Below are 15,430 nucleotides of genomic sequence, written 5' to 3' on the forward strand. Positions count from 1 at the left end.
CCTTTTCAATACAACTGTTAAAAGTACAGGAGCCCTGTCCTCCTTTTCATATAGTCACCCTATATTAGGGTAACTCTGTAGATTCTTGGGAAACCTCTGGATGAATCTGACGTCAGCACGGTGTTGTTCTTTTTCAAGAGGCCCTTGTTCTGTCTTGTAATGTGTCAAACTAAAAGAGTGCCATGACTTCTCAGAAAATTGGAGTTGTCTTGACAACTGCCCACTTCCATTGCCTCTTTGTATTAGCATTCTAATATGTAAATATTTCTTTTCCTCTTTGGAAAGCTGTATTGGCTACTACTCCCATAGACCATCTGCAAGGGAACCCAAGGCACCAGCTTAAGATGTTGTTGGGATGAAAGGTACCAGTACTGGCCAGTTTCTGTTGGACAACCTAGTGCCCGCCGGTGACTGGGGTTCTTTGCAAAAGATTTTTTGTTATGGTTATTACAGCTAGGGATGTGCTCCGCTTCTAATCAGACCGGCGAATTAGAAGCGGAGCGGGGGGCTTCGCCTGCCCTTAAGGCGGAGGCGAAGAGGATTGGGGGGCCGGCGGAGCGTGGCGAAGAGGATCGAGGTGAAGGCGGATCCTTCGCCTCGATCCGGAGCTCCACCGGAAAGGTAAGTGGGGTTTACCGGGCCCTGCCGCTGTCGCTGTCGCCCATGCGGCGACAGCGGCAGGGCCTGGTAACACACACACCTCGCCCTCCTCTCCCTTACCTGCCTCCGTCCGCGGTCCGTCGGCGTCTTCAATTGAGCCCGCGGTGAACCGCGGGCTCAATTGAAGACGCCGACAGACCGCGGACGGAGGCAGGTAAGGCCCCCTCCCCCTTGGTCCCTTACCGGGCTCTGCCGCCGTCGCCGCACAGGTGGCGATGGCGGCAGGGCTGGTAAACCTCCCGCCCTCCTCTCCCGGCCTTACCGGGCGCCACTCCCCTTCACTGCGGAGCTCCGATTCGGAGCCGGAGCTCCGCGGTGAAGAGGAGCGGAGTATGGGCAGAGTGGCGCAGAGCGGAGCGGGCCGACCCGAAATTTTCGGATCGGCCCACGGGGCGGAGCGGGGGGTCCGTGCACACCCCTAATTACAACTGGGAACTGCAACAAAATGTTGCAGTGTGGCATGCTCCCTGCTTAGGATTCCAGGCACTCCATATCATTCCTCCTCCCCACCACCCTTACTCTTTCCCACTCCTCTCTCTCTTTCTCTCTTTCTCTCTCTCTCTCTCTCTCACACAGACACACACTCCAGTCAGTCAGCATTTTGTGTCCATTAACATATTCAGATTACAATTGGTGTCCCCTTGCCACTTAGAGGAAATTACTGCTACTGCAATCTATATAACACCACTATTGCACATAGAGCTTTGCAGAGTGCGTGCATGTGTCTGTGTGCCAATCTCAAATACGACATTGAGGGGCGGGGGAGAGAAAAGGGGACAGTAGAAGGAGAGGCAGGGCTAATCATTAAAAGAATAAGGGATAGTTTCAAGGCTTATTCAAGAGTATGTGATAGCTTCAAGCCCTATTCAGGTGTTTGGTACCCATGAGTATGGAACACATGAGTACCAAATGCATGAAAAATAGAATAAATAGCTCTCTAAAGCAGGGGTGTTGAACCTCAGGCTGTGGACCAAATCTGGCCCACCTGGAGTCCCAATCCGTCCCTCAATGGTTCCTCAGCTATTTCCACCCCTTTTCCCCAACTGTCAATCATTTATTTATTTATTTATTTAATTACATTTATATACCGCCCCACAGCCGAAGCTCTCTGGGCGGTTTACAACATGACAATCATGTCATGGTTTCCCAGCTTTTTCATGGTTCCTCCTCATTTTAAAAGGTTTGGCATGCGTCTCCTAAGGCTTAGAATCATAGAATCATAGAATAGCAGAGTTGGAAGGGGCCTACAAGGCCATCGAGTCCAACCCCCTGCTCAATTCAAGAATCCACCCTAAAGCAACCCTGACAGATAGTTGTCCAGCTGCCTCTTGAAGGCCTCTAGTGTGGGAGAGCCCACAACCTCCCTAGGTCACTGATTCCATTGTCGTACTACTCTAACAGTCAGGAAGTTTTTCCTGATGTCCAGCTGAAATCTAGCTTCCTTTAACTTGAGCCCATTATTCCGTGTCCTGCACTCTGGGAGGATCGAGAAGAGATCCTGGCCCTCCTCTATGTGACAACCTTTTAAGTATTTGAAGAGTGCTATCATGTCTCCCCTCAATCTTCTCTTCTCCAGGCTAAACATGCCCAGTTCTTTCAGTCTCTCTTTATAGGGCTTTGGTGATTTGGAAGCTATACTTCTATTAATGCAGCCCAAAATAGCATTGGCCTTTCTTGCAGCCATATCGCACTGTTGGCTCATATTCAGCTTGCAATCTACAACAATTCCAAGATCCTTCTCGTTTGTAGTATTGCTGAGCCAAGTATCCCCCACCTTGTAACTGTCTGGCAGTAAGAGCTTTAGGCTAAAATATGCTGGTATTTTCAACATTTTTGGCTGCATCCCTTTACCTTCGACTCCACTCACCACTGGAACGCTGTCCCCGACAGCTTGTCCAAAATTGGATCAGACCCTGAGGCTGGAAGAGATTCAAGTCCCTTGCCCTACGGGGATGGGAGCCCTTCCTCAATTAGATGTGCTTAGGATCGGTTACAGGTTTAGCTGCAGGAAGACATGGGAACTAGAGGGCTGTGTCCAAAGGCTTCTGGGAAAAGGCAGGCTTTGAGAAGATCATTGAAGGAAGCAAGAGAGTGGCACCATGCAGGTGCTCTGGGACATCATTCCAAGCATGAAGGAGTGTCAAGGAACAAAGGGTGGAGTTGTTTGTGAGGAGCAGAGACCTTTTGACAGGTGATAGTGTTAGAACTGGAGGAGCAAAGGACATGGGCAGGAATGTGTCAGGATATAAGAGCAGAGAGTTAAAGAAGGGCAAGGGTATGGTGGGCTTTGAAGGTTAAGATTCTAGTAAAGACAGAGTAGACCATTGAAAGACTGAAGCCAGCCCACCTCGATATACCGGAAGGAAAATGAAGGTGCTAACCTTTGAAAATGAGGCATAAATCTGATGATCAATTTGGTTTCCCCACAGTTCGGTGGAAAAAATGCTGGAGTTTTCTGGAACCAAATGGACCGCTCAAGGTCTGGAGCCAGTGATCGTGCATGACATCTTGTCCAATGGCATTCCAGATATCCGGGACAGCGGCAGCCTTGAGGTCACTGCTATGATGCATGGAGCAAGGGACAATGGGGACCAGTTGAACAGCACTTCCGAGCCGTGTCTAGAAGACGATGCAGACCCGGGTGATGTGCGGACAATGCTCCAGGACTATATGGAGGAGTGGAAGGGATGTGGCATGTTACCCAGCAATGAAGTGGAAGTATGTGGGACAACAGAAACGGCCAGCAAGCAGGAAATGGAGAAGGAAGAACCTTTAAAGGAAGAAGACAAAAATGACAGAGAAGAAAAGAGTCATTCTGGGCCATCATGACGGGATGGTGTTTCCCAGAATGATAAAGCCTATGCTGCAGGAAGTACCAAGGAAGGATATAACAAAGTATATTCCTAAGGAAGTGATATCACTCTAGCCCTTGGAAGAGTACTCCTGGCTGTACATGGGCTACTTCCTTCAATCATGGGACAGCCAGGTTGCTGGTCAGCCAAACATTCTCTTGCAAGATGGAACCAAAATTGAATCCAGACACATGAGTATCTCTGTTTCTTCTGCACCATGTTGGCATGTGTATTTCCTCAATCATCTCCTCTAACTATTGAGCCTCGAGGTGCGGATTCATTTCTCCCCGCTGGTTCTGGACTTCAGAGAGTCTCTTGAAATGTGTGCATGAGTTTGTTTTCTATTTATTAAAGACATTTTTACCCTGCCTTTCCAGTTCAAAAAGAACAGTCAGGGCAGCCTACGACTTCGATTGATATTAAAAAAATCAATCAATAAAAACTTGTTAAAGAATTCAGCGATTTAAAAGTTCTAGGGGGCATAAAAAGGCAGCTGATCTTGGGAGGTGGCAGTAAGGTGTTGGAGGGAAACCCTGTGTGCCATGCAGCCTGCTGTGTACCCCTAAATTAGCCTTCTGCCTTCGGGTGCAGTGGAGGAGGCTGTCCCACTGTCAGTGCTGAAGACGGATTCATCTGGCATGCCAGTCGGCTTTCATACAGAGAATTGCAGGGGGCACCAACTTGTTCTTCACTTCAGGCAAGCATATGCCTTGGGCAGGCCCTGGGTTTCAAAGCCTATGTACAGCTCGCATCTCAGCCAAATGTGATTCAGAGAGATGTTGGAGAGATGCAGTGTCCCAACCCTTTCCAGTAGATCTCGATGAATGGGAATCTCATCCTGGAGGACATTGAATTAATGGTTGTTGGAATTTTGGGGTTCAGACTGTCGTGTTTCTCAGAAAGCTTCTGCTTTCGATGGGAGGCAAATGACGAGGCTTGCTAGGTAATCTACAAAGCTTTTATTAAGCCACAAACATCTCTTCTACTTGAAAAGAGTCTAATATTTTCGAAACTTACCCCTAGGCAAAACTTTGCAAACTAAGCAAGACAATTGTCCGATCAAGGAGAGCAGGAAGCCTTTTCCCAAATGCCTGTAACTTCAGAGAGCCTGGTGAGGAGGCAGGTTCTGGCGCAATGCTAGCCGGACTGACTTTCTCATGCCTTTCTTCCGCTCTGTGCGTTTTAGCTTCCTGCGGGCCCTAGCATCAGCTAGCTTGTCAGGGCGCTCTCCTCCAGAAGAAGGCTCACTTCCCACTGAGTGTGTAGGATTTGGCCTTGAGGAGATAAGCTCTGGAGAGAGCTGACTCCCAGCTGGGGAATCGCTCATGAGAGCTTTGTGCCCCACTGGTACAGGCTGGCTGGTGTCTGGCGCCGCCTCCTCTATTTCGAATCTGATTCTGATTGATTACCTGAAACACCTTCTCCCAAAACAGGGGCAGTAGGGTTAGACATTACACAGATAGGTTGTGCTATTCTCTCTCTTCATATGCACATTTCTTATTTTGACATGTCTAGTATCAGATAAAGTATAACTAATGCAGAAATGCAAGGCAGATGCCAAAAATCATGAAGGTATTGGCCAAAAGCTATTTCCAAAAACGTCTCCTAGCCTACCTTTTTGTCTGCTGCATTTCACTCTTTCCAGTTTCCTATACTGCAACTAAAAATGTTCTCCCTGTAAGGATCAAAACGTTTTCAAAGTGTTATATCCTGCTTGGTGTAGATCTGGCCCTGGTTGTAAGGATGGACAAGTTTATCATTTTCACTTTCTTCCATATTTGCTTTTTTGAGAGAGAGAAATAACTTTATAATATTGCTTCACTGTGTATCCTTTGGTGTGTGTTTTTAAAGGTATATATCGACAATGGCAAGGAAGATGTAAATTTTATTGCCTCAAAAGCGTCAACCACACACTAAAATAATTTATTATTTTTTAAAAAAAAATATCTCAAAATCGAAATCTCAGAAATTAAAAACAAAAAATGGGATTTCTTTAAAACCTTTCACCTAATTAGAAGAATGACCACAGCATCTGGCATAGAAAGAGAATAGTATGATATACAGATTCTACAAAAAGCCTGAGCAGATCAAATACCGTTCACCTTTCATGGGGAACTGTTAGTGCAAGGAGTTTACACAGCTGCAAGGTGAAGAGCGGAGAACTAGGATGTACAGCCAGGCAGGATTTGCTTGAGACTGTCCAAGCCAAGTTCCAATTTAACTTGGAAACTTTTGCCATCCTTCTGGGTCGGGGAGGCAGGAAGCAGTCCGAATGGGCAGAGCCACTCCAGAAAAGCCATCCCAACCTGGTGCCTTCCAAATGTTGCTGGAATCCTGGCATGCCTAACCATTGGCCATGCTGTCAGGGGTTGATGGGAGTTGAAGTCCAACAACATTCTTTTTAAAGCACACGGTATCCTTTTCTTCAAATAGTTTATGAGAAGTACCGTTTATCTTTTCCATTCATGGCTCTTGCCTACTGCTATAAATTCTGCTGTAAACCTGTTGGCCTTGAAGGAGCCACAGGACTAACTGTTGACTTTGCAGCAAAAGACTTGCACTGGCTACCCCTGCAGAACTTAACCCCAAAAGAAATTTCCAGGTACAGTAAGTGGGCGTAGGATTGCAGCTTTAAGTTCTGAACAAGGTAAGTGGTGGCAAATCCATGATTGGATCTCCTGTGGGTTTGTTGTTGTTGTTTAATTGCAAATTAAAGTGATTGGGATCTTAATATTGGTGAATGGTAAGTTAACTAAGACAACCGTATGAAAAGGAGGACAGGGCTCCAGTATCTTTAACTGTTGGGATGAAAAGGGAATTTCAGCAGATGTCATTGTCTCTTCATCACAACAGTTAAAGCTGCAGGAGCCCTGCCCTCTTTTGTATCTGGTCAAGAGAGCAGGGCTCCTGCAGCTTTAACTGTTGTGATTAAGAGGGAATTTCAACAGGTGCTGCATGCATACAAATGACGCCTGCTGAAATTCCCTTTTCAGTACAAGTATTAAAGATACAGGAGCCCGGTCCTCCTTTCCACCAGATAAGAGAAGGCTGCCCTAAACTTTGAGAACACTACACCGCCTAGGAAGCACTATAACTTCAAGCTTGGTAGCCCACCACACAGACACCTGAGCATTCTCAGCTTTACTCCTAACTGCTTGTGATGGGAACCTCCCAAAGAACATAAGAAGAGCCCTGCTGGATCAGACCAAAGGGGTCTGATCCATGTTATTTCGCACCAAGGCCAACCAACGGTCTCTGGACAGCTTTGGGAGGAGCCATGGCTTAAAGGCCAAGCACCTCTTTGCATGCAGAACTTCCCAGTTTCGATCTCTGGCATCTCCAGGTAGAACTAGAAAAACTTCTGAATCCCTGGAGAGCTACTGCCAGGCAGTGTCAAACTCCCCACAGTTGTGCCTTTTCCGAGATCTCCTTTCCCTCAATGTATGTACTCTTGAACTGCAAGTTCTTTTAATGTCACTGTTTTATTGGGGCGTTTCTTGGCCTTCTTCTCATCCATCTTCTGTTGGAAGGATATGAAATCTTTGCCTAGTTCATATGCTAAGGAAATCATGGTTCCCAAGAGGGGTGTATAGTACCGGTGACCAGGGTGCTTCTCAAGGCGTAGTAGAGCTTTTTCTCCAAATTCGTAGGCGTGTCTGGAATTTTCCAGGTCTTTGTGACACACCAGGATGGCACAGAGAGTTGGGACCAAGAGAATGGGCCTATGCTTGGTGAGTTTTTCTTGCAGAGCTACAACCTCCAGAAAGAGCTCCAAAGCTTTGGTGTATTGTCCTCCCCGAAGGCACCCATAGGCTTCCTCCAGTTCTGGTCTTATTAAGAAGTCGATAAACATCCTCGACGTCCGGATGTATTCCATGGAATACATCAGCCGCAAATAATCCTGGAAGGCTAATTTCCTCTCAATTATGATTTCGTCCGTGAAGTTTCCCGTCAGGCTCTTCTTGGGAAAGGTGACATCTTCCATTTCATCGTAAAACTCCTTCAAAAGATTGGTGTGCAGTCTTTCGAAATCCGAGTACCGACGCTCGATCACGGATCGGTTGCTGTCAAAACTGCCCGTCTGGACGATGATAATTTGGTACTTCTAGCAGAGGGAGATACAAACAAAATGTTTCAGGAATTTGGCATATGGAATACACAGTTTTGGCAGAGACAGAAGGCTGATATGATTGGAACATCCCTATTTGTCAAGGCCAGACTTGGAGGAAGAGCATCTGCTCCCCACATCTCCACTTTTAAAAAGGGGGATCAGGTAAATTGATGGAAAGGTCAGTCTACTTGTGGACCATGTTAATTTTGTTTGTCTGCTTCATCTAGGGATGGTGGAGAAATCCATTTGAGGAGTGGATCTTTGGTTTAGTCCCCTGGACTTCAGTCCATTTTCTGCTGTAGAGCCCAATGCAGCCTTCAGCAACTTGGGCCACAGCTAGACAGGGATTTATCCCAGGGCGATGCCCGGGATCATCCCTGTGCATTCACATGATGAGCAAGGGATCCTGGGATCAGGGAGGGATCTCCCTTGCCCCGGGATCTTGCCCTGCCCTTTGAGCCTGCTTTTTTTGTGGTCTCGGGCTGATCGTGTGGGCAGGCATCGCGGTTTCTCCCGGCTCCTCGCGGGAAACCAGGACTCGTGCACGGGGCACAGAGCTCCTCAGGAGCTCTGCGCCCATCGCAGGTGGGGTGGGGAGAGCGGGGAAAGTATTTTTTTAAAAAAAAAAACTTACCTTCTGCATACAAGCACTCGTGTGCTCCTTCTTCTTTAAAACAAAAAAAAATGGCGGCCGTGATGTCGTGCACTGCGTGTAGACCAGTGCGACAATCTCGCGATCATAAAATTGCGAGATCGTCACAGGTAAACCCCCTGGTCTAGCTGAGGCCTTGGACCAGTTGGCAAATTTTCTGTGTTGTCGTTCTTTTCAATTTGCGCAGATTAAGACTGAATTTTGGACCAAATTTGTATAATTTGTACAAATTGCTAGGATCAAATCCTGCATGTGGTCTGTCCACCAAAGCTCTATTTATGCATCTATCTGGCAAACCTGGTGTAACTCTTTGATTAGTCTCTCTGACATATCAGCAATGTAAGCCTGGCAGAGACATAATGCTACCCGATCTCTTATCTGTGATTAGGTAATAGAGATCCTCCTGCAAGATCACACACTCTTTCCCCTCTATCATTTTCCCCTGTCCTGTCCCTCTATCATTTCCTCTCTCCCTTTCATTCTCAGAGCTAACCATGGCTAGCATTATGACTACATGGCTATTCTTTACTAAACATAGCTAGTTCAAGCCCCAAATTGTAATGTGGATGTTGAGATGGCTATGGTCAACAAAAATACTGATGTAGATGAGAACAAGGTTAGCTCAAGCCACAATGCATAAATATTGTGCATAAATAGAGAGGTTCACTTGGCGCCTACATTGTTTTCCTTTCGTTGCCAGCTGAAGACCTTTTTATTTTCTCAGTATTTTAACACCTAATTTAACTTAAATTTAAACTCTGCTGTTTTAATCTCATATTTTAACCTATATCAATTTTTGCTGTGTGGTTTTATCCTGGTCGTGCTTTTTATATTGTATTTTGTTTTTGTATTTTTAAATTGTTGGTTGTTTTATTATGCTCTTCATGGTTTTAATTTTTGTGAACCGCCCAGAGAGCTTTGGATATTGGGCGGTATAGAAATGAAAATAAATAAATAAATAAATCCTGCTTCTAACCATGGTTACAAGCTGTGGGTTTTGAGCTGGCTATGGTCAACAAAAATCTTGATGCAGATGTGATGAGAACCATGGTTAGCTCAAACCACGATACACAAATCTAGCTTCTAACCATGGTTGCAAAGGGTGGGTATTGCAGTAACCATGGATAATGAAAACACTACTGCAGATGTAATGCTTACTATGATAAACTCCAAAAACGGAAGGGGGGAATTACACAGTTAGTAGACCAACCAGTGTTTTGTCAGTACCAGCTGGCAACAACTGACATTCTAACATGATCTCACCACGTATTTAGAGAAAGGCTTCTCTACAATTTTGGCTAACGGGATTTCAAAGAGGACTTTGACTTCTCGATAGTTGTGTTTCTCATTCCTCCAGTATTCCTGAAGTTCTTTAGTTGTCATGGAAGAGTTGGGACTTCGGGAGCTTTGGTCACCTAAAAGAACATAATAAAATGCACAGTGTAGTACCATGTTTCCTCTGATTTGCTCATGAGTTCATATTGGAGCAATTTCCTCAGACAACATTTCCATGATGCAGTTATGGCTGAACTTTGGGGCCAAAGTCCTGAACCCAACAGCCCAGGATTCCCCCTGCCCTTAAAGAAACAGCCGAAGAGCAGCAGGTAATGAGGGACACCAGAAACAAACCCCACCATATTCCTGCAGTCATGATCGTGCTATGATTTAAGTGAGTTGAAAAGGCAAAACTGCACATTCTCAGAACTTTTCTTTTCTTGTTTAATCAGGGATGGCAAACAGATTTTTGTTGTTGTTTTGCTCCAACATATTAGGAATGTTGAAGCAGTTGTGAAGCATGGGATGGCCTTGGGGTGAGGGAGAAGAGAAATGATAGCTGTGTGCTTCACAACTGAAATAAACATAGGAAGATAGGAAGTATACTGAGTCAAACTCTTGGTCCATCACCCTGCAATGGCTCTCCAGGGTTTCAGGTAGGAGTTTTTCTAGCCCTACCTGAAGATACCAGGGTTCAAAGCTTCTGCATGCAAGCATCTGCTCTGCCATTGAGCCGCAGCCCCTCCATAGAAGTGGCTATCTAAAGGAGATCTCATGAGACATTATAGCTATCTTCAAATACTTGAAAGGTTGTCCCACAGAGGAAGGCCAGGATCTCTTCTCTATCATCCCAGAGTGCAGGACATGGAGTAATGGGCTCAAGTTACAGGAAGCCAGATTCTGGCTGGACATCAGGAAAAACTTCCTGACCAACAGTACGGCAATGGAACCAATTACCCAGGGAAGTGGTGGGCTCTCCCACACTAGAGACATTCAAGAGGCAGCTGGACAACCATCTGTCAGGGATGCTTTAGGGTGGATTCCTGCATTGAGCTGGGGATTGGACTCGATGGCTTTATAGGCCCCTTCCAACTCAATTATTCTATGATTCTATGATTAAGAGCATAATCCTATTCATGTTTAGATAGAAAAAGCCCTACAATTCCCAGCATTTCCAGCTGAGGGGTGCTGTGAGTTGTAGGGATTTGTTCTGCCTAAACATGGGTAGGATTGTGTCCTAAGTCAAAGGTCTAACATGACTTAGTGACACCACTGCAACTATTTTCTTGTGCCAAGCAAAAGGAGCTAACAGAATCACACACCAAGACCTTACCTGAGAGATCGGTGGCTTTTGTCTGTTCCTGGTTTCCTTGAAGTGAAGTTATGGTTTTGTAGCCATCTTCCTCATCTGAATGGGCAGCTGTAGCCAACTCAGTCGTAACTCCATGTCCTTCCTGGAGGTTGCCTTCTCCTGAGTAGGGTTGGCCTTCCTCCATTGCAGAGCTGTTGGAAAAGGGCTCAAGAAATGTGTGGGCTTCACCATAAGCTTGCACCCCACACCGCACACCTCTTGCATTTGCCTCGGAAAGGCCTTCCCAGAAAAGACCTACAAAAATAACCCCCAAATATGTCAAGTTCGTTATATAAAATATGAGACAGTCAGACTGTGTTTGGCCATTGTGGTTGACTCAGTGGTACTTGCTTTGCTTTCCTGCTGCTAGTTATGGGGACCATCCGATGGAGGTCATTCCTTCCGTGTAATGCAAGATGTAACTGTTATCTCTCCCACCCCCAACACACACCAACCAGCACCTCAAAAGAAAGGGGATTTCCACCCCTCCCTTAACTGTAAATTCGCAGCCTCTGGTTTGTCAGGGGGGGAATTCCAACCTTGCCTTACTTTCTAAACCAAACGGCTTATTTCTGAGTTTCAGACGTTTCAGCTCTTGGTTACTTCTGCAATGGAGAATGCCCATGTTGATCCATTAGCCAGCAATTAAATTGACCCGCAGCCGCTGAAATGTGATGACATTTCAGGGAACAGAGGGGGATGTGGGGGGAATACCTCATGTTTGTTGCCTCACAGTTTCTGCCCCTTCAACCGATGTACACATCCAAACAGCAGAGAAATTGGATGCACAGTATATGGTGATAAACTGAGCACCAAGGAAAGAGTAAGAAGCGAAAGGCACTTGTGTGACTCAAACCAGAAGTGAAAACATTCTCAGGTGCCTGTAAAAAATACTTGTATTACATCCACTACATTTCATAAAGGACTTTCCCTAAAATTTCCCGGTCTTTCTCTAAACGTGACGTGAAGAATCCTTCCAATGCTTCTTCTGTCTTAAAATGCTCCGAACACAACAGAAGTTTGGAAGGATTAAGAAGTCTTTTCCAAAATGCATTGGGCATAATATATTTTTTTCCAGGAACCTGAGAATATTATCTCTTCCATTTGGGAATAAATTGACCTCATCTGCCTCCAGCAATTAGTATGCACCATCGGAAGGCCTCCTTCCACACTCACTTTTCCATTGGCTAAGTCAAAATGTACAGGTGAATAGGCATACCCCAGCTCTCGTATGTGATTGGCCAAATGTCCGGTGGGAAAATTCCCACTCCTGAGAGTGTTCCCTGAGTGCAGGGTATAACGTATGCCTGCTATTGTATTATACATGCTTGTGTTGTTAAGTGTAACCCAGCTTAGATAGGGTCAATAGTATGCTAGAGAGTGAGTGAAAGGTGGGAGGAGCTTGTGGGCGGGAGATTCTAACGTGATATAAAGGCAGATCTGACAGGGCTTAGGAACTGAAGAAGCAACATCTAGTTAGTGGGATTTGTGTATAGGATTTTAGAAGGGGTAGAGTAGGTAAGGAATTTAGGACCAAGCATTGATTAATATTAATAAAATATATCTCTTCGTATTTTAAATAAATCTTTGTTTGTGTTTTGTTTGTTTTTTTTAAAAAAATGCAAACTCCCACCTGTTGACTGCCCTATTACACTACCATTATTAAATCTATTTCCTTGTTACTTCTCCTGTAGTGGGTTGAGGGAACGAGTAAGGCATATTGGGGGTTTCTGGAACCCTGAGACAGAGAAAGAGCTGCAACTTGGATGTCAGTGAGGACTATTGATCCAAGTGAATGCAGAGCTTCATGAGGGATTTGCTTCTCGGTTTCTGAGGTAGAAACTGGAGAATTTCAGGTCCTGGACAGGAATGTCACAGAGGACTTTGAGGGGCATCCAGGGAAAATTGCTGTCCATCATATTTAATAAGGGAGAGTCCACATTTTCGCCTTCTATGTTTGTACACAATGCATCCACGTACATGGAGTTACCAGTGATGCAGCTGGATAATATTAAAGCCAGGACCTAAAGGCATTATGCTCCTCTCCCTAAAACTGCCTATAGAATAGAATAGCAGTCTTCTCCAACCTGGTGCCCTCCATATGAGATGGACCGACTCCCAGCATGGATGGGGATGCTGGGAAATGCAGTCTAATTCATCTGGACAGTGCTGCATTGGAGAAGGCTGACCCAGAGGACGGATTTCTAGTCACAAATGTTGAAAGGGGGGGGTGGCTCAACCCTCCCAGGTGAGTAATTCGTGACAGCTTGTTGTTATAAATGTGCCTCCATATGAAGTGTGTGTGAGAGAGAGACCTACATCTCTTCCAGTGATATGTAACAAAACTGGAAACTGTAATTGTGAAATAGTTGAGCAAACTGGAAGCAGACTTTTTTTTTTAAGTGGCTTTAAATGAAAACAAGCCTCCTTAAAACATTTAAGACTTCACGGTCAAGCCTCAAAACCTTTTGTTAGCCCCAGATGGCCACCAAAATGGTGGCACACTTGCAGTTAGAACTGTTCAAAGGGCAAAATAATAAGGGAGTTTCTGTGGGTGTTCAAACAGCCTATCATTTTGGTATACCCTGGACATTAACAGGAAGTTCGTTGCAAACAGTGGGTTTTCAACTTCCAAAAGCAAACAGCTTTCATAGAAGCAAGAAATGCAGCCTTAACCATTTGGGAAAAAAAGCAGGTGTGTGTTAACTCGGGAACAATTTTCTCCCCCACCCACCCACATCACTAGATATGCTCATTAATTTGCACACTCACTAATATCTCTGTCTATAAAAGCTAGTTCCTAGCTTACCACCACATTCTAGAGCAGGGGTGGGCAAACCCTTTGGAGGGGAGAGTGTAGCTCTTCCCATACTCCACCACCTGCTGCTCCTGCTTCCTCTCGTTTCACGGAAGGGCCGGCCCTGGGTATGGGGGTTCCAACCATACTTCCTCTTGGTGTAGGCCTCGAGTCTGCTAAATCAGACCAAAGGCCAACTTATCGAGCGTACTGTTTCAAGGGGTGGCCAGCCAGAACATGGAGGTCCCCTTTAGCTATCACAGTAAATTGTATACGTATGTCTGTGTTAGTGTTACCTTCCCAAATCCTGATGGGTATCTCATTCAAACACACACAGAGATCTGCAGCTGTCACCTAAGCATTAGCTTCCATTGAGGACACCATCACTCCTTCTAATAAGAAACTCAGGTGGTGAGTGCCGACAGAAATGGAGCCAAAATGGGGCCATGGGGAAACAAGACAGAGGTACAGACATGTTTGGGGAATCCCTGAGATTTGCAGAAGTACAGGGGGATTTTTTAATAATAATAATAATAATAATAAACTGATCTAAGTGGGCAAGCAGTTTGAAAATCAGCCCTAGGAGGATTGAGCCTGCTGAGAAGCCACAAAATGTTGAGCATCCATTGAGGAAGAAAATTGGGGAAAGGGATGGGGTGTAGATGACCCTGCCTGAGTTCCTTGCAGCTTATGGTAGCATGAAGGAGGCGTTGGGCAACTGGCAGAAGTCCTGAACAGTCATGCAAGGAGGTGGGGATATGCTGCAATCTTGTGTTGCAGGTCCCCTTTGTTATAGACTCTTAACCAGTGGTCTAGCTAAAAAAAGAACAGAAAGTCAGAAACCAAACAATATCCCCACCTAACTGCCCATAAGACAAGACATAAGACAAGACAATTCACTCCAGAATCCAATATAAACTTCTCCTGTTGACCTTCAAAGCTTTTCACGGTCTAGCTCCTGCCTATCTCTCCTCTCTCATCTCACACTATTCCCCCGCTCGTGCCCTCCGCTCCTCTGATGCCATGCTTCTCGCCTGCCCAAGGACCTCCACTTCCCTTACTCGGCTTCGTCCTTTTTCCTCTGCTGCCCCTCATGCCTGGAACGCTCTTCCAGAACACTTGAGAACTACCAACTCAATCACAGCTTTTAAAACTCAGCTAAAAACTTTTCTTTTCCCTATAGCTTTTAAATATTGAGTTTGTTCTGACTCTATACTGTTAGCCTCACCCTACCCGGTGCCTGTTTACACTTCCCTGTGCCTGTTTGCATTCTCTTTCCCTCCTTATTGTTTACTACAACTTTATTAGATTGTAAGCCTATGCGGCAGGGTCTTGCTATTTACTGTGTGGTCTGTACAGCACCATGTACATCGATGGTGCTATATAAATAAATAATAATAATAATAACATAAAATACTGACCTGGCTGCAGTATTCTCGAAATTATTTTTGCGATGGCAGCGTTTGAGTCTCTAGAATGTCACCGCAGCTGCAGTGCCTCTACCAAGCGTACAAAGTTTCACTTTGCATATCTCAGCTGACTTCTCTATTTTAATATAGTGAAAGGAGGAAGTTCGGTCAGACTTCCTCGTTCAGTTTATCTGCCCTGTGTCGAGAAGGCAGTTTCCTCAGAAATGAAACCAGGATTCAAGCTCCAGTAAGCCTTGGTGCTCCCAATTCATATCTCAACCAGCTTCCATTTACTCCCTTGCTCTGTATGGCTACAGGTTACT

At 45.4% G+C, this 15,430-nt stretch overlaps 1 protein-coding gene across 2 annotated transcripts; it reads right to left on the minus strand.

Moving 5' to 3' along the window:
- Positions 1–6,549: 6,549 nt before the first annotated feature.
- On the minus strand, positions 6,550–15,202 carry SNX20 (sorting nexin 20). Of its 2 annotated transcripts, none has more exons than XM_063141098.1 (4): positions 15,120–15,202; positions 10,884–11,053; positions 9,539–9,690; positions 6,550–7,617 (listed from the first exon to the last, which is right to left on the minus strand). In XM_063141098.1, the coding sequence occupies exons 2-4, from the start codon at positions 11,044–11,046 to the stop codon at positions 6,949–6,951; spliced, it is 984 nt and encodes a 327-aa protein (XP_062997168.1). In that variant the 5' UTR covers positions 11,047–11,053; positions 15,120–15,202; the 3' UTR covers positions 6,550–6,948. The 2 variants fall into 2 exon arrangements, with proteins under 2 accessions (XP_062997168.1, XP_062997167.1); XM_063141097.1 differs by having other exon boundaries at positions 10,884–11,156; positions 15,120–15,169.
- Positions 15,203–15,430: the final 228 nt, after the last annotated feature.

This window comes from Elgaria multicarinata, chromosome 14 (assembly GCF_023053635.1).
Source record: "Elgaria multicarinata webbii isolate HBS135686 ecotype San Diego chromosome 14, rElgMul1.1.pri, whole genome shotgun sequence".
Classification (NCBI taxonomy): domain Eukaryota; kingdom Metazoa; phylum Chordata; class Lepidosauria; order Squamata; family Anguidae; genus Elgaria; species Elgaria multicarinata.

What these genes read in the sequence shown, in the direction of transcription:
- SNX20 (XM_063141098.1), bottom strand. Translation starts at nt 11,046, where the DNA reads ATGGAGGAAGGCCAACCCTACTCAGGAGAAGGCAACCTCCAGGAAGGA. An exon ending in AAAAGCCACCGATCTCTCAG is followed by an intron (nt 9,691 to 10,883) that starts GTAAGGTCTTGG and finishes ATGTTCTTTTAG; the next exon opens with GTGACCAAAGCTCCCGAAGT. An exon ending in AGCCTTTCTCTAAATACGTG is followed by an intron (nt 7,618 to 9,538) that starts GTGAGATCATGT and finishes TCCCTCTGCTAG; the next exon opens with AAGTACCAAATTATCATCGT.